We start from the raw sequence: 27544 nt of genomic DNA on the forward strand, positions 1-27544 counted from the left end.
GTAGTCCACAACATCTGGAGTGCCGAAGGTTGCCTATTATCTGTGCCATCCAAACACGAATCATGAATTAAACAGAGTAAACGTCATTTTATTTTTACATTTAAAAGGTATTGAAGCACATATTAACATAACACGTGGCTTGCATTTCACTACTGACTGCTGATGCATTATGTGAACTGTATCCAATTCCTGGAGCCCAGGGTGGGATATATCTTGACATTCATTGTCTTGGACAACATGGTGCCCAAACCGCTGCACTACAACTCCCCTAATTCCTCGCGGTGACCGAATAACACATCAGTTGCCCGTAGCAACCACAGTGCTTCCTCGTCCTCGTCGCCGATGCCCTGCGCTCAGGTGACCTGGGTAATGTAGTTTTTCTCGGTGTTCTTTCCCATTCGCTGTTGGTTTCTTGGAACTGCGAGTCCCAGCGTGCTTTGCGTCAGGCTGCTGTTGTTTTGGGACAGCTGATTTCAAAGTGTGGGGGTAAGAGGTTTTTTGTATTTATTGTTTCACTCTAGTATAGCCGGTGGGGTAACCGGGCAGATTGGGCGGGTGCATGAATCCAATGAGGTTTTTTTTTTTGTAGTGAAATGTTCAGCTCAATCTGCTCTGACTGTGCACAGACTGCGCAGCTAGTATTATTCAGCTCTGGGCCTATTCTGGTTACTTGTTGCCCTTTATGTGAGGACCCAGTGCTTTCTGCCAAAACTAGCCGGGCACCCGACTAAAACAGGGCATATACAGTGTGTAATTAAACCCACACGGCCCTATGCAACTACAGGGAAGATTAAAATATAACATCCAAAGCTCAGGATATAATATTATTAGTTGGGTTTTTTTTTTTCTCATAGTGTCAAACTAGTAATAAAAATGTAACTTTTATGGCAGGTATTTAATATATATCTACATATACAAATGTCTCACACTTTGTTGAGATGCTCCATATGATTATATAATGTAAAATAAAAAAAACATTCACCCTGTGAATCTCCATAGCTATTGTGTATTCTGAGATACTGTTACAATTAGTATTCATTTAATAAATTCCTGCAAATTCTGAGTCATTTTCTTGGACGGAAATAAATGCAATATATTTGGATAAAATAACAGTAAACAATACCAGTAAACACTACGTGTGATATTATTACAATCTCTCTTACTGTTGTCCCATATAGATTAAGTCATAACACTTGGGAAACGTTTGCCTTGGATACAGTAATTGTATTCTAATATTTACAATAATATGGTTTAATGATACTAGGGCAATGCTTGCAAATGAGACAGGAAAACATGCCAAACATTCGAGATGTTAATGCCAATCCTAGGATAATTGTAACAGAAGAATCTTTTCCCAGAAAGTGGCATTGATGCCCAAATATTGGTTATTTAAGGGTTTTACCTCACCCCATTACAATGGCTAGTGATTAATACTGATAAAATTAGTCTGCACTAACAAACCAGTTGTGCTTTATTGAGATTCTAAATATACATCCCAATGTTTGTTGTTTTCACATTGAGATCAACTCATACCTTGTGAAAAGTGTGCTTTGGATACAGTAGTTCCATTACATTTTATTCCCTCAAGTCTCCCCAAATGCTCTGTTCGATGTGCCCATACTTCCTGACTGGTAATATGTTTTAGCCTCCATCTGACATTTCTGCAGGAACCCTAAGCTATGGAGCACTGCTTTAAACACTATTTTCCAAACCCGAGCATGGGTTGTGATCCAAAAGGATCAAGTACCAAATTCTACTACGAAATATACAGTTTTGACCTCTTTGGTTTCACCAGCATGGTTTTGGTTCTGGGCCATGAGCTGAAGTCTTTCTAGTAACAGATACCTATCTATTAAATATAATTTTGGGAGTGCTCGAGGATTGTCCTCTACTGGCAGAGACGGTGACGGTCAAGGGGCAGGAAACTGGCGAACATGAATAGGGAGGATGTTCCCATGCACGGGACTAGGATTTTAGCAGTATACATGGAGGTTCCGTGCACAAGGGCAGTTACACAACTAAGTGACACGCCAAGCGTAAACAACGCCCTTGAACATGTAAGATGATACCTGTAGACCTGATCCTATTCTTGCAAACTCAAATTGGGAACCATAATAAGGGAGTAGTAATGCTCGCAGTGGGGGGGATCGACCTACTTCTGTAACTGATTCCCACCTGTATGCTGTGACTGTATGTAGTAATACTTTTGAAAAACTTTCAATGAAAAACTGAAATTGTCAAAAAGAGGGAGGGGTGGGGGGGTATTATACAATCGTAGATGTATCCTTAGGTACAGTGATTGCAACATCAAGATATGATTTATGTCTTGCATTGTTATTTTTGTAAACATTGATCCTTTGTCTAGCTACTTTCCGTAAAACAAATGTTGAATAAAGATTGTAAAAAAAAACAAAACATTTAATATAATTTTGGTGAGACCAAAACATGATAAAATTCTCAGCTTATGAGTGGAACTTCCATATTAGCTATATGGACAACAAAGGACTACAACAATTTGTATGTGAAGCCATACTGATGGATTTTTTGCAAAGGGAGATTGCCTAAACCCTTCAAATTATACTTTCGTTGACAGTAAGATGCAATTTAGCAACAACATTTATTGTAGATATACAGTTCTAATGCTGGCTCTCATGAAAGGCCTAACTTGTCAGAACTTTGTATATAGCCTTTTGCATTTTAGCAGTGGTGTCAGCAATGTTATTCCGGTACATATAATGTCATAGAGCTAAAATCACCACTTGGTAGGTTCATGCATCATTTCACAGAATGACAGAATCAAATCCATGCCCAACAGGTTATTAATGGAAGTGAGAATTCAAAGTGAATCTCAAATTCACTTTAGTGAAAAACCATTTAAATACCCAATGCTAAACCAATACTGTTTCTGGGAACGTCATTTACACAATGCATCATATGTTATTATTGTTCATAATTTGCATAACTTGATGGCATGGCCAAATTAATAAACAATTTATATAATATGAATTCTTTTCTAAACATTTTGTAAGGGTTTGATTGCTTAAATGTATGGACCAAATAGCAAAATTGAGACCAAACTTGCCAAGTGGAAAAACCCTGTTCATGCAGACTTTTGTTAGACAATTTAGTCAAACTGATATAATAGGACTTGAAAACAGAGATTATAACCCTACATCAAAGGCCTGTCAGTCAAAGCCAGGAAATTCACTTTACACCTCACATGCGAACTCTTAGAAATGAGTTGGCAAGTCAGCATGATGTGAAAGGGACTTGCACACACTGCTCCTGAGTAACAAACACGAATCCAATAACGGGCCGTATCTCTCTGGTGATTGGAGCTACATGCAGATGTAACATCATTACAGAAACAAGGCTCTTCTTAGGACTTTCACATGCTCACTTCCACGGAGCATCACATGCAAGTACATATGCGTTAGCATGCTATGCGTTCTGAGAGCCAGGTTTTAGTTTCACAGGTATAGGATCCTGGCACCATAAACACCAATAAACCAAAGTGGTTATGGTGGTCCCTAAATGGAAAGTATTTTGTAACATTTATAGAGTGACGCTTCTTCATTTTCTAACAATGTATATCGCTGTTATTTTTTCTTTGCTCTGCTCTAGACACATGCACGTGTAAAACATGGAGATTACCAACCAGAGCCTTCAACAAGAGTCTTCTGTCAACTTTCTGAATGTAGCTCACAGCTATGTTCCTAACACCAAGGTGGAATGTCACTATACACTTCCTCTCGGCATGAAAACTTCCACCAGTGACTGGATTGGCATCTTCAAAGTGAGTCAAGCGTGTGCTCTGTAAACCAAGTGATGATGGTTTAGTTTAAAGTATTCAACTTATTAATTCAAATTGGAATGTGCCTTTTGAAGATGTTGCATGTTATGTTTCCATAACAGGTTGGAGCTGCTTCTATTCGTGATTACGATACCTTTGTTTGGACACCGTCTCCTGAAACCTCTGGTGAAAGAAATTCCCTTCAATGCAGTGTCCAGTTTCAAGGTTAGGACTTAAAATTATTTGAAGGATTCCTCCAAGCACCATAACAGCTATAGTGATCTGAAGTCCTTGTGATGCTTGGAATGTGTATGTGCCGCGTTTAGTCCCTTTGCTGCGTAGCTCCACCTCCAGCAGGGTCATTGGGGCATCCTTAGACAGCCCTGAGCAAAGGTTTTGGGCTGGCTAATGTCAATTCTGTGTATACTGGATGTCTGTTGTCAGCATTTACAGCATGCTTGCAACAGGCGTACAAATGTGGCACAGACCCCCTCCCTCTTCCCCAGTGCACCCAAGTCCTGCCCTCAGCCTTTCCTCCATGACATCACACCCCTAGCAGTGAGGGGGAGAGATTTCAGTGGAAGAGGATTGGGCTGCTGGGAGAACTTGACCTCAATGCTGGAATGGAGGTACGTTTTAGCTTTCATTTTCGGGAGCTTACTAAACAGTGTTTTATCAAAACACCTTTTTGGTTGGAGTAAACCTTTAATAATTTGACTTTGTTTACCCTGAACACTGAAGATACATTTGGGTTTTACTGGATAGGGATGATATTAAAAGCACAAAAGGTTTCTTAGACTGCATCAAACTGAAATGTCAGGATGAAACAGTCCCAAGTCCCAATGTTCTTTAATAGAAATATTTTTACATACAACACGCAGTGCTAAGTCTCTATACAGAGTTGTCTCTAATTACTTATTTTTAAAATAAGTCTGAAGGTTCAGGAGTGCCCTTGCACCCCTACCCCCAGTGTACGTAGTCAGACCTTTTTAGAATGATTAGACTTTTTACTTGGGTTCTGTTGGGTGCCACTTCTTACCTCCACTACTTACAGAGTTCCAGAAGCTCCCTGTCCAAGCTAAGCCTGGAGGTGTTAGGCCATGGTTTAGCTCATGAGAGCTAACAGAAGCAGGAGGCTTTCTGTCGGCTGTAGTAGAGGCAACGACTGGCGCCAGGCAGATTCCAAGTAAGAAGTCAAACTATTCTAAATGGTACCCTAACCACATAACCATTGCACTATAATGGTTATGATGTTTGGCATGTACCTTTTACCAAAATATGGAACTTGGTCTAAGGAGTCCTATGCAACTAGCAGGCCTTAAAAGTTACTCTTCACTCAAATCTCCAGCTTCTATTGGGACTGATCCAGGCAATAGCATGGCTTGGACTGGTTAGCATAGAGTACAAGCCTGTTTTTCTACTTGGGGACTGGATCTTGGCTTCCCTTTACTATACAGCATGGGCCTTTGGCAGTGGTTTCCCTTTTCTTATCCAAGTACACCCAGGCCTCTCAGAGAGGAATAGGTTAGGGTTCTTACCATGCTTAAGGAGTTCACTCCAGTTTTTTATAGAGGCCCCATGCTTTCATACAAATGCTAATAGAGAGTAATTATCTAGCATTCATTTTTATTTCTTGCCGTAGACCACTTGTGTGTTTTATTGTATGATTGTGTTAAGTCCTATGGCTTTAAGTTTATTTTATTCTTTTAAAAAGATCTCTCACATCACAAGTTTTCATGTATGCATATTTGTCTGTCATGATGTCTCTAAGAATGTGTTACATTACTGTGATTTATATTTTTGTTATGTGAGAAACATAAATTTAAATTAAAAAATAAATAAAACGTTGCTTGCCACTGCATACTTACCAGGGTGGAATTTTTACTTGAAAGGGCTAAATTTGCACTTTGTATTTGATTTATAAAAATCTTATTAATAAAAAAGGATGAAAAAAATAAATACAGAAATCTATTTTTCATCTGTTGTATAGTAGCAAAAAACTCATGGGAGCTGCTTGAAATTTAAAGCCTGTGACTCATCATATACAAACTCTTTTCAACTTAAAAGGTCACTTAAGACTGACTTAACACTCGCTTTTACAGAAGCTGTTAGCCAATCCAGTTGCCATTCTTTGGCTAAAAACATCATTCACCATTCATTTTCTGCTCCGTGCTGACTAATGACGCTCCAATGAGCATTATACCTCCTGCAGCAAAGGGGTTAAACTCCACATGTGCAGCGTGTTATACTGAAACGCTGAACATACAGACTCCAGGCACCCTGAGCACTACAAATGATTGAAGTGGTCATTGTCCTTGGAGTAACCCTTTAACATCTACAGTAAACTGAGAAGACAATTATCTTGTTAGTATATATGTAGAGTTCTTATGTTCTAATGTTTGTTACTTTAATAGCTTATTACTTACCACGGCCTGGGCAGCAGCAGTACCATTTTCGATATGTGGATCGATATGGTATTGTGAGAGGATGTAGTGAACCCTTTGTATTCGGTGACCCAGGGCCCTTGGAAGACTTGGTTACATTGGAGGATGAGGAAACATCCATGGACATGCTTCTGGTAGTCCCAAAAGCCACGTTACTGCAGGTATTGTGTTATGGAAGGGACTTTGTTAACAAATGTGTCAAATCTTTTTCTGATGTTTGCCAGAAGAATTAAAAAAAAGATAATCTAGCAAGGCCAGACAGAGAATTCCTCTCTGTGCCGATGTTACTCAGACATCATTTGAAGGGTTTGCACAACCACAATAGTCCCTTCAAAGTTGTCTTTGCCAGCTTACAATTTGCAAATCATGTTAATACTGACCTTGTGTCTGCTGCCCCTTCATGTTCGCATCTTTGGTGGTTGTCACCATCATCAGAGGTGTTTCAGTGGTTTCTGGCATCCCATAAAATATTTTTCATGCCCGGCAGCAGTTTTCTAAGGTGCTGAAAACTTAAAACTAGGTACTTTATATTTTTATGTATCTATAGGCTTCACCAGCCAGGGGGAAAAAATGCTCGTAAAATGGTTTAGTATTGAAAGGAGTACCTGGAGTCCCCTGGCACTGTCCCTCATTTCTGTACCAATGCCTATAGTTTCCCTTTTAATAAATTTTATTATTATCATGCGGCATTGTTTAGTGATTCATTTTTGATACCTATCCCAAGAAGACCTTTCTTTTTATGGAGGATAGATAGTCTATAATGGACTTTTTTACTTTATAGCTGTGTGCTTGTAACACGCAGTTTGTACGCTACGGCCAATTCACTGTACTAAGGAATATAGTAATGGCTGCACCTGGTAAAAAAGCAAGATAACCTATGTTTGTTCGTTATACTCCAAGGACGGCAGCGATTAATTGTGATTAATTCATTTTAGCAAACTCAAATACAGCAGTTATACCCAGAAATAATTGTGAAATTCATTGTTCATATGCTTACATATTTCTGTCACCATTTCCATAAATTGTTCTTACAAATGCTGCGTTTGCAACAATGTAACTTGTTGCATCCTTTGAAATCCATGTTTATTTTTCTATTCAGCGTCAGCTGGAAGAGTCCCAGCAGGAACGGAATGCTCTGATGAGGGTCCGACTTGAATTAGAGGAGGAAGTGAACACCCTGCAGAAAAAAATCGATAATCTTGAGGCAGCTCTGAAGGCTGCTGATGAGAAGTCCAATCTTCTTTCTCAAAAACTGATGGTATGGATACATCTCCACAACATACTATTTAAGTACAAACAAAACTTTCCTGGTGTTTAAATGGTACTGGTCATACATAAATGTCATGGCATCTCTTCCCTAGAGAATACAATTCCATTTATATATACTGCTAGCAAATGCATAGTGTTGATTTTATTCACATAATTATTTTAACCTATACCCCATCAGCCTTCATTAGAAATGCAAATATGTCCATTTGATGTAGGCAGAATCAAGCATTTGTTGGCGGTTTCAGTAGCTTAGTGTATGTATTTTTCCTGCATCGACCAAATTTACTCAAAAACTGAAGCTGTATAATTCAGGAATAATTTCTTGAAGAATTCTAGACTATCCCTTACCTCATTATATAAATGAATATGCCAGCTAATTATTATTATTATTATATAATATTATTGCCATTTATATAGCGCCAACAGATTCCGTAGCGCTAATGAAAACTAGTGGGCACAGCAAAAAAGTAAATATAGTTGGTTGATGTCTGGCAGACCAGGTACATCTTTTTTCAGACATCCTGTTAGCATGGAGCTCCAGGATCTCCTCCTTGAATGGTTAAATACATTAGTACCGTATATACTCGAGTATAAGCCGAGTTTTTTAGCACATTTTTTGTGCTAAAAAACCCCAACTCGGCTTATACTCGAGTCATAGTCTGTATTATGGCAATTTGCATTGCCATAATACAGACAGGGGCTGTGGGGGCTGCAGAGAGCGTTACTTACCTCTCCTGCAGCTCCTGTCAGCTCTCTCCTCCTCCGCGCCGTCCGTTCAGCACCTCGGTCAGCTCCCAGTGTAAGTCTCGCGAGAGCCGCGGCTCTCGCGAGACTTACACTGTGAGCTGACAGAAGAGCAGAACGGACGGCGCGGAGGAGGAGAGAGCTGACAGGAGCTGCAGGAGAGGTAAATACAGCTCTGCCAGCCCCCCTCTCCCCCCACTGAACTGCCAATCCCACTGGACCACCAGGGAAGGAGCCCCCCTCCCTGCCATGTATCAAGCAGGGAGGGGGGACGAAAAAAAAAATAATTAGTAATAATAAAAAATAAAAAAAAGTAAATAATAAATAATATTACAAAAATAATAATAATTAAATTAAAAAAATTAAAATAATAATAAATAATAATAAAAAAAATTAAAATAATAATAAAAAAAAAATCCCCATCCCCCACCAAGGCTCTGCAACACACACACACACACACACCACTCATACACACACACACACAAACACACTGCATTCATACACACACACTGCATTCATACACACACACTGCACTCATACACACACTGCATTCATACACTCACACTGCATTCATACACTCACACTGCATTCATACACTCACGCTGCATTCATACACTCACTGCATTCATACACTCACGCTGCATTCATACACTCACACTGCATTCATACACACACTGCACTCATACACACACACTGCATTCATACACACGCTGCACTCATACCCACACGCTGCACTCATACCCACGCTGCATTCATACACTCACGCTGCATTCATACACTCACTGCATTCATACACTCACGCTGCATTCATACACTCACTGCATTCATACACACACTGCACTCATACACACACACTGCACTCATACACACACACTGCATTCATACACACACACTGCACTCATACACACACACTGCACTCATACACACACACTGCATTCATACACACGCTGCACTCATATCCACACGCTGCACTCATACACACGCTGCATTCATACACTCACGCTGCATTCATACACTCACACTGCATTCATTCACTCACACTGCATTCATACACACACACTGCATTCATTATACACACACTGTAAATAAATATTCAATTAATTTATTTTTTTTAGGATCTAATTTTATTTAGAAATTTACCAGTAGCTGCTGCATTTCTCACCCTAGTCTTATACTCGAGTCAATAAGTTTTCCCATTTTTTTGGGGTAAAATTAGGGGCCTCGGCTTATATTCGGGTCGGCTTATACTCGAGTATATACGGTAGTTGGTTTGTGGGCACATTGAAGATGGAGTCCCGAGTTCTATCCTTTCACACTGCCGGTGAGGATTTCCTTTAGGTTGGGTACAACATCTCCATTACAACAGCAATCAGGAGGGAGTGTTCACCATATAACCAGCCCTTTTAAGTATGACAGAATGCAAAATTGATAATCATTTTATGTGAAAGGGGCTGTCTGGAAAACTTATATAATGTAATTTAATTAACTCAATAAACACTGTTGTTAATAAAGAATATAGAAAAGGAGACATATCCCCCCTCAGTTTTTAAAATAAAAAAATCTATTATAAAGGCCACTGATTATACCTGCAGTTTCCATTCTTCCCATTATTGATAACTGGAGATGTAGTTTGGTTTGAAGAAAGCCTGGCACCTCTATGATAGTCACATAATAATGAGAATAATTATTGCATTGTTTTTCAACATACCATTACATTGATTTTTTTTGTTTTTGTAGCCTTTAGAATCAATGACGCTAACTAGCTCAATTTATTTGTTCATTATTTGTTCATTATTTGTTCTAGTGTCAGTCATTATATTTGTCATTATATTTGTCCTTTACACAAAACCAGGAACTTATCACTAGATGAAATTTTATTACCCCACATAATCCTTTTTAAGATTTTCATATTTAAAGAAATGACTGGACTAAACTATCTGTTTAGCCCTTTATCAGTCGGATTTGTTTACTTTTGAATTATCTATAGTTTAGATAATTCCTAACCTTTATTATATACTAGGACTTCTCCTGCATATTTTCTCTTCAAGTATATTTCTTCATCATTGTTTTGTTTTCTACTGTGGAACTAAAATTCAAAAATTAACAAATAATTTCTGTATTGTGTGGTCCTGTAGTATGCTTCATTGAAAGATGAGTTAGTGAAGAAGGAATATGAGATACTTAGCTCCCGAGAGAATGAACACCGTGGTCGGATCGAGCAGTTGCTGAATGACATTGAGGATATGAAGAAGATTGTGCTGGACAAAGACAAAGAGATTCACAAGTAAAAATCTTAGTACTTCACTGCTTTAGTTTTTTTTTTTTTTTTTTAAACGGACACTATAGTAACCTGAACAACTTTAGCTTAATGAAGCAGTTTTGGTGTATAGAACATGCCCCTGCAGCCTCACTGCTCAATCCTCTGCCATTTAGGAGGTAAATCCCTTTGTTTATGAACCCTAGTCACACCTCCCTGCATGTGACTTGCACAGCCTTCCATAAACACTTCCTGTAAAGAGAGCCATATTTAGGCTTTCTTTATTGCAAGTTCTGTTTAATTAAGATTTACTTATCCCCCTGCTATGTTAATAGCTTGCTAGACCCTGCAAGAGCCTCCTGTATGTGATTAAAGTTCAATTTAGAGATTGAGATACAATTATTTAAGGTAAATTACATCTGTTTGAAAGTGAAACCAGTTTTTTTTTTCATGCAGGCTCTGTCAATCATAGCCAGGGGAGGTGTGGCTAGGGCTGCATAAACAGAAACAACGTAATTTAACTCCTAAATGACAGTAAATTGAGCAGTGAAATTGCAGGGGAATGATCTATACACTAAAACTGCTTTATTTAGCTAAAGTAATTTAGGTGACTATAGTGTTCCTTTAATGGTGTCACACTTGGATTTAATCAAAAGGCAAGCAGGTAGATCATGTCCTAACATTGTAATGTAAGTAGTGCGCTTAGATCAGCATGTTTTCAGACCTGGCATTACTATGACATAAACAAGTCAGAAGACAATTGTTCTAGTTCTAACTGTATGGAGGGGTGGTCCAATGCATCCACTATGTTTCTATGCATTCTAATTCATGTACTTCTGCCACAAATGGGTCACTGTGTAAGTTTGACCTAAATAATGTGATCACTAAGGCCATCTTATCATGTGTGAGAAAACACTTACGTATTTTGACAAATGTTAAATGGTTGAGGACCATAAAAAAATCTTTGTTCTTTTGTGGCTTTACTCATAAATAATATATGTTATCACTCTGCTCTTTCTGTCATTTTAAAGTTTGAAGGTGCAGAAATGTTCCATAGAGGAAGAAAATGGAAAATTAAAGCTACATCTAGGAGATGCAACCTCAGAGAAGGAACACTGCCAGGTCTGTACCAAACATTTTTCCAATGACAGGAAGTAATTGCTTTGGGATTTAATGTAAAACATGTACAACTGTAGATAAAGTGATGGTTTCATAATTATCGCAAACTAATCCCACATATAGTGCAGTCAGATAGCCTCTCACATACTTCCAAGCTGACTTGGATCTTTCGGGACAAACTCCCAAAAGGACAGGGGAAACAAGCTCAGGTGTAACTAGCATTTAGTGGCGTTGATCCCCCACTGGAAGGATATAGGTGGTGGTGGTTGATAGCTTTCTTTGGATGGAGGTTACTCCGGCAAGGAAAGAGAAACAAAACAGAAATAGTGCTCTCTTTATAAAAATGCATATAAATGTATGGTATAGTGTTGGGGCAAAAGAGGACTTTAAAAACAAGTAGTATTCCTACTCACCTATATCTTACCAGTGGGGGATCAACGCCACTGAATGCTAGTTACACCTGAGCTTGTACTAGCTCTCAAATAGGTGAGTAGGTACTTGTTTTTGAAGTCCTCTTTTGCATACCTGTGATAAACTACTGTACACTATTTGAGTTTTTTCATTTGCATGCTTAAACCGGGCCAAGAATTTTAAACTACCTCAAGACTCCCACAAATACAGACTCACTCCTCATTCAAGCACCTTAAACAAGTTAGACTCTCTCTTTTTATACTCATATTACAGTCTGGACTGTAATATATTTCCGTTTTGGCCTCTTAATGTAAGTATAATAATATTTTTTTACATCATCTGTATTCTATAATTTATTACATCATCAGTGTTATATTATTTTATCTATTTTCCTGTGGCGCGACCTAATTATTGTTTTACTGTATACTATTTCCTTTTGACGGTTTGTGAGGGAACCTCAGTCTTTTAGGTTGCTGCCTACTCCGATTACATCTTCTAGTTGGCCACCAAGCGCTGATCCATCAGCTGTTTGTCTATAATTCCAAGCATGTCAGATAAAGTGTGTGTGACAATGGTGGGACAGACTTGATCTCCAATTTGTGTACTGTTAAAATGAAGAAATAAAGGTACTGCAAAGTTATTTGTCTTGGAGCTTGATGAAGTGTTCATTTGGCATTCCAGGTGTAGTGTCTGACCAGTAGGTACATTCAGATAAATATCTTAATTCACTCTGAATACTGCAATCAATACAGAAATAGTGATTTAGGAAGTAGAATGTGGTTCCCAGTTCTTTAAATGGCTGGATAATATAAGCAGGCCTCCCACCCAGCTATCACATGCGCCGTAGCTGCAGTGAAAGGAAGTGAGAGCACTGCCTGGAATTTTTATTCTCCTGCCACTTAACAGTCTATCAATGTTTGGTATATATGGTATGCTGTTGGTGTAACCCTATGTGCTGATAATTGATTTATTTATTTCTTTATTTTATACGTATACAGTTGCTAGGAATTCTGCTAACACAATTTATAGATTAAACTTTATGGCTTTAATTTGAGAATATATTTTGTGTTACCTGACAGCTTTATTTTAGAACCCTTGATATAAAATAATTTTTTAAATACACAAAAAAGCAGCTGAAAATGTTCTATCCTTTAGTCTGTGTGTCTATTTTATCATTCTGTCTATTGGTATTATCACTATTGTGTCTATTTTCTAACTATGAATTCATACTGCTCATAAAAACCAAGCCCTACATAATTTTTAAGTGCAACCATCCCATTTGGAACATATTAAGAACAGGAATGCAGAGCCTGCTTGCCAGAGATCCTTAAAATGCAATTTAAAAAAAATAAAACCCAAACCCTGAATGTTTTCAGTTCATACCGGCAACATGCGTACTGTATTTTTAGACAAAAAAGCAATTAATTCAATGAAAAAAAGAAAAAACAGAGTTCCTATAAATGGGGACCTGTAGTGTGTCCAGAGAACTTTTAAACGGGGGATGACCTTTAAACTTGACACAAAACAGGAATTAACTAAAGTGATCCAAGGATATAAAATCCGAGGAACACAACAAAAGTCCTCTGGGTATGCAAATATATATAGAACGGATTAAAAACACATTTTATTGTAGAACATAAGCTTTAAAAAAATAATAATTAAACCTAAATAAATCCCATCACATCTAAATAATAGAGGATAACTAAAGAGTCCTGTAGTCTTGATGGGGATATGGGTTAACAGGTATATTGTGGTTGATAGGTAGTGAGTAGTTATACAGTCTAATGAATAATTGGCTCCAAATCACAAGCACTATGTCTCCTATAAATAAACAGCAGTATCCTCACTTGGTAGGTGGCAATCTGCATGCAAACAAAGTTTGCACGAAATCTATAGATGCACTGAGTAAACATAGAGATTGTAATCCAGTGTTAAGTGAAGAGCACCAAACAATTCAGATAAATGACTAAATTTGGAAAAAAAATTGGACTACTGATTGTTCACTACATAGCACTTTAATTGGCTCTCTGTATTAACTACAGTATACCTATAGGCGGCTTACATGTGTCTATTACCTATAGAACTTTGAAGTTATACACTAAGTGAAGGTACAAATATATTTTTTCTACATTCAGTCATTTATCTGAATTGTTTGGTGCTCTTCACTTAACACTGGATTACAATCTCTATGTTTACTCAGTGCATCTATAGATTTCGTGCAAACTTTGTTTGCATGCAGATTGTCACCTACCAAGTGAGGATACTGCTGTTTATTTATAGGAGACATAGTGCTTGTGGTTTGGAGCCAATTATTTATTAGACTGTATAACTACTCACTACCTAGCAACCACAATATACCTGTTAAACCGTATCCTCATCAAGACTACAGGACTCTTAAGTTTTCCTCTATTATTTAGATGTGATGGGATTTATTTAGGTTTAATTATTTTTTGAAGATTATGTTCTACAATAAAATGTGTTTTTAATCCGTTCTATATATATTTGAATACCTAGAGGATTTTTGTTGTGCTCCTCGGATTTTATATCCTTGGATGAGTTGGATCACTTTAGTTAATTTCTGTTTTAGGTATTAATTCAAGCAAAATCTTATTCACGTGTAACTGCATCACTGTGGGTTCTCTTGGTTGTGTAGTTGCAGGTAGGCACCCTGCAAGAGAAGCTCCGCAGCACAATGGACGTGCTCTCTTCCAACCAGCAAAAAGTGATGCTGTTGAGTGAAGAATTGGCTACAGCATCTTCCGTTCGAGATCGCACCATCTCAGACCTGCATAAAAGCCGCCTTGAAACTGCGGACCTTGCAATCAAAGTGTCTGATCTGAGCTTGAGGTACAAGGAGGGACTGGGGCAGTGGTGGCAGGAGAAGACCACCCTCAACCACAGCCTGGAGGTACATAGTTATTAGTACAAATAATGCACCTGTTACACACAATCATGTGAGCTTCTTGCCACAGCTTCCTGAACCATACGGGTCACTTTAAGTACCTTTAAATGTCCAACTGAACCGTACAAACATTAGAGCAGTCGGATTGCACACCAACCGAACATGCAAAATAACCAGCACCTGTTACATGTTACATGTATAGGTACATTTTATAGGTAATCCCTTTAAGCTTTCGTACTGTGAGCCCCCAGCCCCCAGAGGTCTTTGTACAGTCATTCTGCAACAAAAATCAATTGGTACTGTTTAATGATATTAATGATTTAAAAGAGTTTTGAATATGCTTCTGAATAATAAACCTCTCTCCTTGTGATGACATGTACCTGGATGTACTTAACAAAAAAAAATTGTAATCGTTACACATTATGGTAACTAAAATATGAATTTTGTTCATAAACAACATTCAAATAGTGTATGTGCTAATTCCTGATCTCCCTTTTAATTATACTGTGTAGGCACTGCACATGTGCACATTATGACAAACTCACACACATGAGCAGCAGTTCACTCACAGGAATTAATATGAGCCAATCGCACATACGCAATGCAGCTATACATTAAATTCCATGAAAGTCAGATGGGTCTCTTTCATGTCTACATAGAAACAGACGTTACGCAGAGTACCAAGAGAATGGCGGCATGCTCATCCCGGCCCATCTGGCAAAAATAAATGCCAGATATATAGGTTAACTGTATGGAAAGGAGACTAAAACAAGTAGATGCTTGCACATCCATTGCAACAGCCACAACATAAAAGCTAAAATTTAAAGGATCACTATAGTGTCAGGAAAACAAACTCGTTTTCCTGACACTATATAATCTTTAGGTCCCCCCTACCCTCAAGGCCCCCGTCCCTTGGCGCTGAAGGGGTTAAAACCCCTTCAATTACTTACTTTAATCCAGCACCAGGCTCCCTCGGCGCTGGTGACCTCTCCTCCCCCACCGTCGTCAGCTCCTGAGTGGAGCAGAATGCGCATGCGCGGCAAGAGCCATGTGCGCATTCAAACAGTCCATAGGAAAGAATTTCTCAATACTTTCCTATGGATGTTCTGCACGCTGAATGCGATTTTCGCATCCAGCGTTGCAGAAGCGCCTCAAGTGGCTGTCAGGAAGACAGCCACTAAAGGCTGGATTAACCCTGCAATGTAAACATAGCAGTTTCTCAGAAACTGCTATGTTTACATCTGAAGGGTTAAAACCTTGGGGACCTGGCACCCAGACCACTCCATTGAGCTTAAGTGGTCTGGGTGACGATAGTTGTCCTTTAACTCTAGAAATCTAATGTGTATATTCCTGCAGCACTGATTGCGAAAATTTCCTTTCCACATTATCAGTGCAGATCCATCCAGTCTTGGACAGCAACGATCGAATGTAAGCTCATTGAGCAGGGCCCTCCACCTCTCTGTTCCTGTATGTCCAATTGTCTGGTTAAAATTACATGTCTGTTAGTCCAACCAATGTACAGCGCTACGGACTGTGATGGCGCTATATAAATAATAAAATAATAATAACAATAATAATGGACTGTGAACACTGCCTACAGCACTCTCAGACAATCATTGTCTGGACGGTTGGACAGATTCTGACTTGATAATGAGTGTGTACAGTTTTAGCATTATCACTGAGGCTACAGGATGGGGCTTGGATATATAAAAGAGCTCAGTTTTTACTCCAAGATAATAAACATAGATTCATAGTGTTTTTAATTTTTTAAACAAAGGTGTGTTGAGGAGACCAGTCGTGATTTTTTCCAGAGAGATAATATAGAATATTTCCTATTCATTTTGGGAGAACTGAAATGGTTGATGTAGAACTTTGTAAATTTAAAGCGGCACTGTCATGCCGAACTTACCTTTCCTCAATCTCTTCCTCTTCTCCCCCTCTCTCAGGATCTGTTCTTCTTTTCTTCCATTCTTCTTTAGTTTTCTTTAAAATCATAAGACAAAGTAGGGACTCTTTGTCTTATGGAGGATTTCTCCGCTTGACCAGCTCAGACCAGCGGAGGAGTAAAGTGTGCTTCATTTCCGCTGGTCAGAGCAATTTTCCCATGATCCCTAGCTTTCCTCCCTGTTCCCACAATGCTTCCTGTCAGTATTGCCGAACGTCCTGTCACTTAGACAGAACGCCGGCAAAACTGCCGAATTGCATCCTAACAGAATGAGAAGAGTTTCTCCATTGGTGTTAGGATGCAATTCGGTACTTTGATCGTATCGGAATTTCATTCTAATGAATGAAACTCCGATCCTATTCATTGCCGCGGCTGCATCTTGCAGCCGCTTAGTAGATAACTCCCTAATTCCCACGGTATCAGGGAGCTATCTACTAAAAGGCTGAAAGACCTAAATTGGTATATCAGCCAACTTTACTAATACTAAGTAAAGATTACTTAGTATTAGTAAATAATATGCCCCTACTCGCTATACCGCGAGTAGGGGCATGTCTAGTAAGCAGTGAGCAGCCTGTCCTCCCCTCCGGCCCCCACCCCTGCGCGGTAGGGGGGGGACCTATTGTCCTCCCCCCCTGACCCCCACCCCTGCGCGGTGGGTGGGGGCCCTAATAAAACAATAAGGGGGGGGGACCTACTGTCCTCCCCCCCGGCCCCCACCCCTGAGCGGTGGGTGGGGGACCTAATAAAACAATAAGGGGGGGACCTATTGTCCTCCCCCACGGCCCCCACCCCTGCGCGGTGGGTGGGGGCCCTAATAAAACAATAAGGGGGGGGACCTACTGTCCTCCCCCCCTGGCCCCCACCCCTGAGCGGTGGGTGGGGGCCCTAATAAAACAATAAGGGGGGGGGACCTACTGTCCTCCCCCCCCTGGCCCCCACCCCTGCACGGTGGGTGGGGGCCCTAATAAAACAATAAGGGGGGGACCTACTGTCCTCCCCCCCTGGCCCCCACCCCTGAGCGGTAGGTGGGGGCCCTAATAAAACAATATGGGGGGGGCCTACTGTCCTCCCCCCCTGGCCCCCACCCCTGCGCGGTGGGTGGGGGCCCTAAATGAACCCCCCCATCAAGGTGACTAGGGGTCCCAAGCCCCTAGTCACCCCCCCCACCCAAAACATTCTATCCCCTACCTACCCCCCTCACCCTAAAAATAGTGAGGAGGGAATAAAATAACTAACCTGTAAAAAAAAAAATTTTACTTACTATTTGACGTCTTCTTTTTTCTAAATTCTTCTTTCTTCAGCCCCCGAAAAGGCCAAATAAAAATCCATCATACCCGTCGCACTTTAAAAAAAAAAAAAAAAACGGGCGCAAACAAAAATTAATCCATGTTCACCCATGGAGGGCACGCCGCGTACTGAGCTCCGCAGGGCGGGTCAAGGCTTATAAAGCCTTGCCCCGCCCTGCAATTAGGCTTAGAACACACTGATTGGTTGGTTTAAGCTAATCAGAGTGCTCTGTGTCATTTTACACAGCGTAGGAAAATTCAAAAGAACTTTCCCATGCTGTGTAAAATGACAGATCACTGTGATTGGATGGTTTTCAAGCCATCCAATCACAGTGCTCTGTGTCATTTTACAAGCGTGGGAAAATTCCAAAGAACTTTCCCACGCTTGTAAAATGACACAGAGCACTGTGATTGGATGGATTTCAAACCATCCAATCACAGTGCTCTGTGTCATTTTACAAGCGTGGGAAAGTTCTTTGGAATTTTCCCACGCTTGTAAAATGACACAGAGCACTGTGATTGGATGGCTTGAAAACCATCCAATCACAGTGATCTGTGTCATTTTACAAGCGTGGGAAAGTTCTTTTGAATTTTCCCACGCTGTGTAAAATGACACAGAGCACTCTGATTGGCTTAAACCAACCAATCAGTGTGTTCTAAGCCTAATTGCAGGGCGGGGCAAGGCTTTATAAGCCTTGACCCGCCCTGCGGAGCTCAGTACGCGGCGTGCCCTCCATGGGTGAACATGGATTAATTTTTGTTTGCGCTCGTTTTTTTTTGTTTTTTGTTTTTAAAGTGCGACGGGTATGATGGATTTTTATTTGGCCTTTTGGGGGGCTGAAGAAAGAAGAATTTAGAAAAAAGAAGACGTCAAATGGTAAGTTTAATTTTTTTTTTTTTTACAGGTTAGTTATTTTATTCACCCCTCACTTTTTTTAGGGTGAGAGGGGTAGGTAGGGGATAGAATGTTTTGGGTGGGGGGGGGTGACTAGGGGCTTGGGACCCCTAGTCACCTTGATGGGGGGGGGGTCATTTAGGGCCCCCATCCACCGCGCAGGGGTGGGGGCCAGGGGGGGAGGACAGTAGGTCCCCCCCCCCTTATTGTTTTTTTAGGGCCCCCACCCACCGCTCAGGGGTGGGGGCCAGGGGGGGAGGACATTAGGTCCCCCCCTTATTGTTTTATTAGGGCCCCCACCCACCGCTCAGGGGTGGGGGCCAGGGGGGGAGGACAGTAGCCCCCCCCTTATTGTTTTATCAGGGCCCCCACCCACCGCGCAGGGGTGGGGGCCGGGGGGGAGGACAGTAGGTCCCCCCCTTATTATTTTATCAGGGCCCCCACCCACCGCTTAGGGGTGGGGGCCAGGGGGGAGGACAGTAGGTCCCCCCCTTATTGTTTTATCAGGGCCCCCACCCACCGCTCAGGGGTGGGGGCCAGGGGGGAGGACAGTAGGTCCCCCCCCCTTATTATTTTATCAGGGCCCCCACCCACCGCTTAGGGGTGGGGGCCAGGGGGGAGGACAGTAGGTCCCCCCCTTATTGTTTTATCAGGGCCCCCACCCACCGCGCAGGGGTGGGGGCCGGGGGGGAGGACAGTAGGTCCCCCCCTTATTATTTTATCAGGGCCCCCACCCACCGCTTAGGGGTGGGGGCCAGGAGGGAGGACAGTAGGTCCCCCCCTTATTGTTTTATCAGGGCCCCCACCCACCGCTCAGGGGTGGGGGCCAGGGGGGGAGGACAGTAGGTCCCCCCCCCTTATTATTTTATCAGGGCCCCCACCCACCGCTTAGGGGTGGGGGCCAGGGGGGAGGACAGTAGGTCCCCCCCTTATTGTTTTATCAGGGCCCCCACCCACCGCTCAGGGGTGGGGGCCAGGGGGGAGGGCAGTAGGTCCCCCCCCTTATTACCATATTTTTTTTTACAGTGAGCAGCCACAGGCTGTTTAGTGGACATGCCCCTACTCGCGGTATAGCGAGTAGGGGCATTGGGGAGATTTTAATCTCCCTTGTGCTATTATGGGGGTCATATTGACCCCCATAGAGTGAGGGGGGGACCTGGGGGCTTATGAAGTGGTGGGGAGCTCTGTAGCTCCCTCCTTGTAATAAACTGAACGAACAAACGAACACTGATACTCAGTGTTAGTTTGTTCATCTGATTTTTTTCTATTCATTCATTCGTCTGTCTGATGAATGAATGAATAGATGAAATTCCCGTTCGCATGTCCAGGTGTTTCACTGGGCATGTGCGGAAATCTTACAGTCTGTGTAGTGTGGGTAGTTGACGTGTCCCACAGGGACTTCACCTACCCACACAAAGATGGCGGCGCCCTGAATAAAGATCGGGGCAGAAGATAAAGAATAACAAATAGGTAATGTGGGGGGCTTAGGGGCATTTGGGGGTGACTAGGGGGTCGATTGGATGTAGTGGAGGCGGGAGGGGGGTTAAAAAAAAAAAAACGGGATTCGGCATGACAGTGCCGCTTTAATTTTTGAGTTGGTCTGAAAATTCTGGGGCTGATAATAGTTCTATTCTGTACTGTGGCCTTGGATTTAAAAGAAACTCTATTCCCCACAAATAGCATTCAAAATATAAATCTGCACAAGGGTTTTGACCAATAAACAGATCCATCCCTACCACTGCAACATCTGTACCATGTAAATGTTATCTAGACGGTTTTGAAATTTTGGGGCATCTAACAAAACAACTGTACAGGGCCTTTCAGACATGTTTAGACACACCAACTTAGGTTCAGACTCAGACATGTACAAATTTCCAGATAAATATTCCAGATATATACACATAAATATTTTTAGACATGCACACTCACAGATTTGTGCCAGTTCTAGCCTAATACTCATTTCACAAGGACGGTCAACAAATTATTATACCCATTGTATTTGGTTTAGCCAGTATTGTCAGCAGCTTGCTATTTTAATACCACACTACTTAAAAACTGTTAAGTGAATACTGACCAGTAAATGTTTGCTTTTCGTTTTAGGCCAAGAGGGACCAGATTATAAATTTGAAAGCAGAAAAACACAGCTTGGAAAGCAGCCTACAGGATGAAAGATACAAAAGGCAGGCACTAGAGAGCAAATTGAACCAGGAGAAAGATGCCAGTCAGGTACCAGCAGCATAAACCAGAGGGAAAATCCTGGGCTGTTAAACAGTAACTGGGGTAAATCACAATCCAATGTCACTATTTAAATGAAAACATTATCTGACTTTGGTCCATATCACGTGAGTGTTTTCAACCTAGTCGCAGCGGTAATAATAAAAGGTGATCTCTGTGAAAGTTTAACTGTAATTTTGCTATGTTATTTTAAAGTTATAGAGCTTATCTGCTTTAATTGATTAACAATTTGGTGGAGGTGTTCATGGTTTTAGATCTGTTTATGCGCAGACGCTAACGGTTTGGTAAATTAGTTGAAAAGTGTTTTCGGTGTTTTATCACGTCCTTTTTTGGTACAGAATTGCGTACAATGGTTTTGTTAACTTGTCTATAACTCTACTTTGGTAGGATTGTAATTGCTGAAGCTTACTTGTTTTTCATTGAATTGATTAATCTTAACAATGGTGTAGAAAACCTTTGAACTGCGAGGTGGTGTTTGTATCGGGATGTCATTGGCTTACCTTTATGGGTTAACCAATTGCAAATGGTTTACCCCCAAATCTGTGCTCCAGCGTAATTCCACTCTGCCCCCCCAATCAGAGCCGCCCCTGCTCAAAGCTGGCCAAGCCTTCCATTATAAAGAGTTTCAGAAAGCGGAAGGACAAGAAGGCAGAGCCGAAAGGCACAGACTTTGGGGCTGGGGGTAAACCGCTTGTAAACTATTGTTAATTGTCTTATTTTATATAACATACCAACATTTGTAAAAATGCATGTGTTTCTCACTAACCAAGCTTCACACTTTAAGCATTTTACACAAACTATAATTTCATTCAATCAGGAAAGTTTGGATAGGCTGAGAACTTTGATGAGCTGCAATAGTTATGCTGCATAAAGTGCGCCTTTAACTAAGTGACGATTAATGATCAGCATGATATTGCAAAAAAAAACTAAACTTATAGGGCTATTTACGAACGTGAGAAATGTTGTGAATTAAAAGAGTTGAAACTAAATTTCAAATTTAAGGCCTAAATAGTCAAATTGAAAACAGAATTGGTGTGGAGAATTTCTCTAATTTCTCCAAATTGGCAATTTTTGCCTAAATTTTGAAATTCACTTTGAATTCCCACTTTAGTAAATAACACTGTTTGTGCAAACCTTAATACTTACATTTCTCCTGCATACATTGAGATCTTGTTTCCCCCACAGAGAGGCATGGTGCACCCCTATGCTTATCATTATTATTTATAAAGTGCCACACTAATTCTGCCGTGCTGTATGGCAAATAGTCATACACTGTGCAGCTTGCCTCCACTGATATCAAAAGGGATGCTGCGAAGTATGTACTAACTTGTGAAGACATCTGAAATACACATGGCAACATTTTTTCAGTTTGATTGCTAGTAAATTTCATTGGAGTGTGTCTTTTAACTCTACATGGTTGTAATTATATACAGCTGACAATTTTTAATGAGTAACATACAAAAATAAAACTTAAAGGGACACCTCAGGCTGGTGCCTAGAGGTCCTAGGCACATAATTTTTTTCGAAAGCATTTTTCTCAACGGGTAGTCATTGATCGGCTGAAAGTGTCAGCGTCAAGTGCACTTAATTGTCAGGATCTCCAGTCCCCATGACAAGTTCATTGAGATGAAGTCGTTCTGGTGCCTAGAATGGTGATTTAAAATTCATGTTGTTTCTCGAACATCCAAACCTTTTTATTTTTTTTCTGCCCTAGTTAGTAGTCTACGTGCTTAATATGCTTAAAGGGACATTATAGTTGCCAAAACAACTACAGCTTAATGTAGTTGTTCTGGTTAGTATAATCATTCCCTGAAGGCATTTTCATGTAAACACTGCCTTTTCAGAGAAAAAACAGTGTGTACATTGCCCACTAGGGACACCCCCACTCCTCAGATGGCCACTGGAGGTGCTTCCTGGTGCAGTGCTACACTCTCTGTATGGAGACACTGAACTTTTCTCACAGAGATGCATTAATTCAATCATCTCTATGACGAGGTGCTGATTGGCCAAACCAGTTTTTGTCCCCGTCCTGCCTTCTTGCCGATTTCAGCCAATCCAGTGCTTTCCTGATGGGAAAGCATTGGATTGGCCCAAATCATTTAATTCTGATCATGTCAGCAAGTAGGCGGATTGTGGGTGTGCCCAGCGCACATGGGCACGTAGTTTTCCTACCTTTTGTCTAATTATCTGGTATATGACCAACTGCTAGTTTTATTGTACTCATATTCCAGGGAGGACAGTCCTTACTGAAATATCCTGGTTTCTACAATCTCCTACATTCAAAAATTGTCAAGAAGAGCCTTCAACAGCATTGTTTGTCCATACAGTGCAAAATGAGGAAAACAGGAGATAGACAGGATGGCTGCTTGACTGAATATATCCTGGGTTTTGTTTTTGCATGTGTCTACTAAGTAGCTTGTTTTGAGTTTCTGGCCTATTACTGATGTGCAATCCTAACTAGTTATTTTTGTACCACGAGTGTAAAATGCTAACTGTTCAATAATATATATAACCGCACAGTTTTGTCATTTGCATAGTCCTTGTACATTTGCAAAGGCTCCTCCATTCGTCCAATCATGTCTGCTCAGGGCCGGTGCAAGGCCGGCTACACAGACGAAGATGGAAGTATAATGGAGGTGCAGGGTCTGTAGAACGGGGTACAGAGACTCTAGAGCAGGGCAGGGGCTGTATGGTAGGGCAGGGGCAGTATTATGAAGGTAGGGGCTGTATTATGGAGGCAAGGGATGCAGAGGGGGGGGCAGGGGCTGTATTATGGAGACAGGGGCTGTAGAGGTGGGGGCGGCGCAGTATAATGAGGTAGGGGCTGTAGAGGGGGGGACAGGGGCAATATAATGGAGGCAGGTGCTGTAGAGGTAGGGACAGGGGCAGTATTGGGGGGTGGGAGGGGCAGGGGCAGTATAATGGAGGCCAGGACCGTAGAGGGGGAGGCAAGGGCAGTATATTAGAGGCAGGGGCTGTAAAGGGGAGGACAGGGGCAGTATAATGGAGGCAGGGTCTGTAGAGGGGAGACAAGGACTCTAGAGGGGGGCAGGGGCAGGAGCAGTATTATAGAAGAAGGGGCTGTAGAGGGGGGGTGGGCAGGGGCAGTATTATGGAGCCAGGGGCTGCAGAGGGGAGTCAGGGGCTGTATTATGGAGGCGGGGGGCAGGGGCTGTTGAGGGAGGGACATGGGCAGCAAGGGGGGACATAGGAAGCATTATGGAGGCAGGGGCTGTATAGGGGAGTACAGGGGCAGTATAATGAAGGTGGGGACTGTAGAGGGGAGGATGGGGGCAGTATTATGGAGGCAGGGGCAGCAGAGGGGTCAGGGGCTGTGTTAAGGAGGCAGGGGACAGGGGCTGTAGAGGGGGGGACAGGGGCTGTATTATGGTGGCAGGGGACAGGGGCAGTAGTATTGAGATAGGGGCTATAGAGGGGGACAGGGACAGTATTATAGAGGCAGGGGCTGTAGAGGGGAATAGGGGGGACATGGGCAGCATGATGGGAACAGAGGCTGCAGAGGGGGGGAACAGGCGCAGTATAATGGAGGCAGGGACTGCTTTAAAAAAACAAACAAAAAAAGTTTTGATTATTTAAAAAACAAACAAAAAAAACCCACAATCTAAAAGGTATCCCCCCCTCCCTGAGACTTACTTTGACCGGGTTGTCAGTTGTCAGTTACTAATTACTTTTACTTTTTTATCTCTTATAGTACTGATATTGATAAAATAACTAATGTTACCTAAAGATGTATATTTATTGTGCATAGACATAAGCCCATGAATGTCCCGGCTTTTTACAGGTGCAGCTGTCAGAGAGCAGACGAGAGTTAAATGAGTTGAAATCTGCTCTGAGAGTTGCACAGATGGAAAAGGAGCAGCAAAGATTAGCAAGACAGGTAAGAGATATACAGCCTGTTGCCTTGCTACAGCAATCATCTGTTCTGCCACCAGACTGCTGGCTAATGGCAGCATGACAACAAGAAATCAAAATAATTTTACAGGTGGTAGACCTGCTTTCTTCATTTTGTAATTAGTTGCTGACTCCCCAGCCCACATCACCCAATGTATTTAATAAAACTATTTTAGTTTCCCATTCTCCGGTGAGAAAAAGGAGAGTTGAGGAGCAGCAACTTTTCTAAACTGGTTTGGCTACATGCATTTTGGGGGGGACAGGGCGTTCTTTGCATTATAACCAATGTAGTGGTTATGGTGGGTGGCATACTCCTTTAAGTCCTTGTTCCCATTTCCATTGAGATCATGCCTTCAGTCTATGGATAGATTTTTTATCAGTGAAAGTACTGCTTTAACAGAAAAATATAGTATTTACATGGAAGAGTCTTTAGTAAAGCGGTAGAGTCAGTTAACCAATCAGACATTTGTAGGCCAGCATTGTTCAGTCTATATCTCCATTTCCTGACTCAGTATAGCCACACTGCCCGTAACTGTTTGCCTTTCTGTTTCTTTGATTTCCTTGTGTAAATTGAACAGGTGATTGTAACACTCTGTCTGTTTGTGTATAAAGGATTTAATGCTGTATGTACGTAGACTGGAGGAGCGTTTGGATAAACTTGCTGACGAAAAGTGGAAAGAAGACAAAATGCTGGAGGAAGAGCCAACAGGGGGTTTAAGTAAGCTGCTATCACTATCATCTCTCCTTCGCTTATTTTATGAAAGGAAAGCCTCCTAGTTGATCTCTGCCACATTGCTTCCCAGCACCATTATAGTGCGACGAATAGTCATTAAATACTTACCCACATTAATTGATTGTATAGTAATCTTCATTTAAACCAACAATATTTAATGCTGACTGCTGTTGGACTCTTTGAAACCCACAAGAGTAGCTGATTGCTCGCAATTACATCACTAATGTAGCCATTTGTCCATTACCTGAAGGTGCTACATATGTGGTTTATATGCGAATAGTGACATTGTCCATCATTTTATTGTTTTTATTATATCTATTAAATAGGCCAATCTAGCTCACCAGCTGCTCTCTCTGACTCAGAGGAGGAGTCTCCTGAAATGCAGAGACTTCCTAACCAACTTGGTGCCTGCAGAATCAGTGACCAGCAGTGTTCTTCTACCCAGTTTCCAAAAGAGCTTCAGAAAGTTGTGATCAATCAGCCAGCACCAATTGCTTGCCAGCTACAACCACTGCCAGAGGACAGCCCTGACTCTGTAAGTTAACATGACTCTTTCATAACCACGTATTGGAAAAATGGTACAATAGTTTGAACACAGGACTTTTCAGTCCCTTGAGACGATAGCCCATTGGTGAAATGTCATGTGTTGATCCTTATAGATATGGTTTCCAGGTCAGCTTTCAAACAGTTTAAAGAGAGAAAATCTACTGTGAGTGTTGCAGTAAAATGAAATACTACGTGGAAGCGTTGTGGCCTGTCTTTAAATGTCCATCTTACACCCCTTAATAATTAATGAGACACAAAGCTTCAGATAAAGAGAAATCAGTGACTGAGGTTGTTACTGGAGTTAGTTCCACATGGCTATTTGGCAGACAATATTTTAGTGAAAGAATGCCTTTTTAGGACTGGTCTGTCGTATGTATACTGTCTAAAATCTTTATTTAGGATCACTCCTAGACTGACTTCATTGTGCACTTTGTTTGGAGACATACATCCTACCTTACCAGATTCTCACCATGTATTAATAAGCAATATGCTTGCAAAAACAGAACCATCCCAGGATAAAGCAAATAGGCAAATCAATCACCATGGAAACCAAAATAATATTCCTACTAATTGCTCGCTTATATTCTTAACACGTATTGGGGGACATTTATCCAAGTGTTTAAGTCATGAAAGTGATGAAAAGGTGTAAATGTGAGGCAATCGCCATGGAAACCAATGGATTCAGTACACAGTGATTACTCTACTATTACAATCCGTGCACTTCAGCATCACAACCTCAAATTAATGTATAGCAATAGTCGAAAAAAAGATTACTGCAGTCTTGGATAGCATCCTACAGAGCCTCATATTTAAGTTGGGCAAACAAGCTGCCTAAAATAACATTTGAGTTTTCACTAAAGTGAAGTTTCACCTGGTTTCGAAAGCATAGATAATCTGTGCGACCAAATTCAACAACATTTTTTAGAAACAAAATACTCTGAGAGGATGAGAGGGGGCTAGAAAGTATCCATTCTGCTTCTAAATAACTAAAATTCCCATATGGTCAGCATCCTTTAGCCCCTCAGCAGAACTCAGACCAGATGCACACGTATG

At 41.3% G+C, this 27544-nt stretch overlaps 1 protein-coding gene across 1 annotated transcript in view; it reads left to right on the top strand.

Annotated features, from left to right (window-relative positions):
• Positions 1–396: 396 nt before the first annotated feature.
• Positions 397–27544, top strand: part of CALCOCO1 (calcium binding and coiled-coil domain 1) — a 36815-nt gene continuing 9667 nt past the window's right edge. The window contains exons 1-12 of the mRNA XM_063428446.1: positions 397–486; positions 3625–3796; positions 3916–4018; positions 6208–6398; positions 7337–7495; positions 10386–10534; positions 11539–11629; positions 14691–14945; positions 21166–21291; positions 25103–25198; positions 25825–25930; positions 26272–26480. Of these exons, the coding sequence (XP_063284516.1) occupies positions 3644–3796; positions 3916–4018; positions 6208–6398; positions 7337–7495; positions 10386–10534; positions 11539–11629; positions 14691–14945; positions 21166–21291; positions 25103–25198; positions 25825–25930; positions 26272–26480 (1638 nt within the window). The 5' untranslated portion in view covers positions 397–486; positions 3625–3643. The remainder of the gene's footprint in view (positions 487–3624; positions 3797–3915; positions 4019–6207; positions 6399–7336; positions 7496–10385; positions 10535–11538; positions 11630–14690; positions 14946–21165; positions 21292–25102; positions 25199–25824; positions 25931–26271; positions 26481–27544) is intronic.

Source organism: Pelobates fuscus, chromosome 1 (genome assembly GCF_036172605.1).
Source record: "Pelobates fuscus isolate aPelFus1 chromosome 1, aPelFus1.pri, whole genome shotgun sequence".
In the NCBI taxonomy this organism is placed as follows: Eukaryota; Metazoa; Chordata; class Amphibia; order Anura; family Pelobatidae; genus Pelobates; species Pelobates fuscus.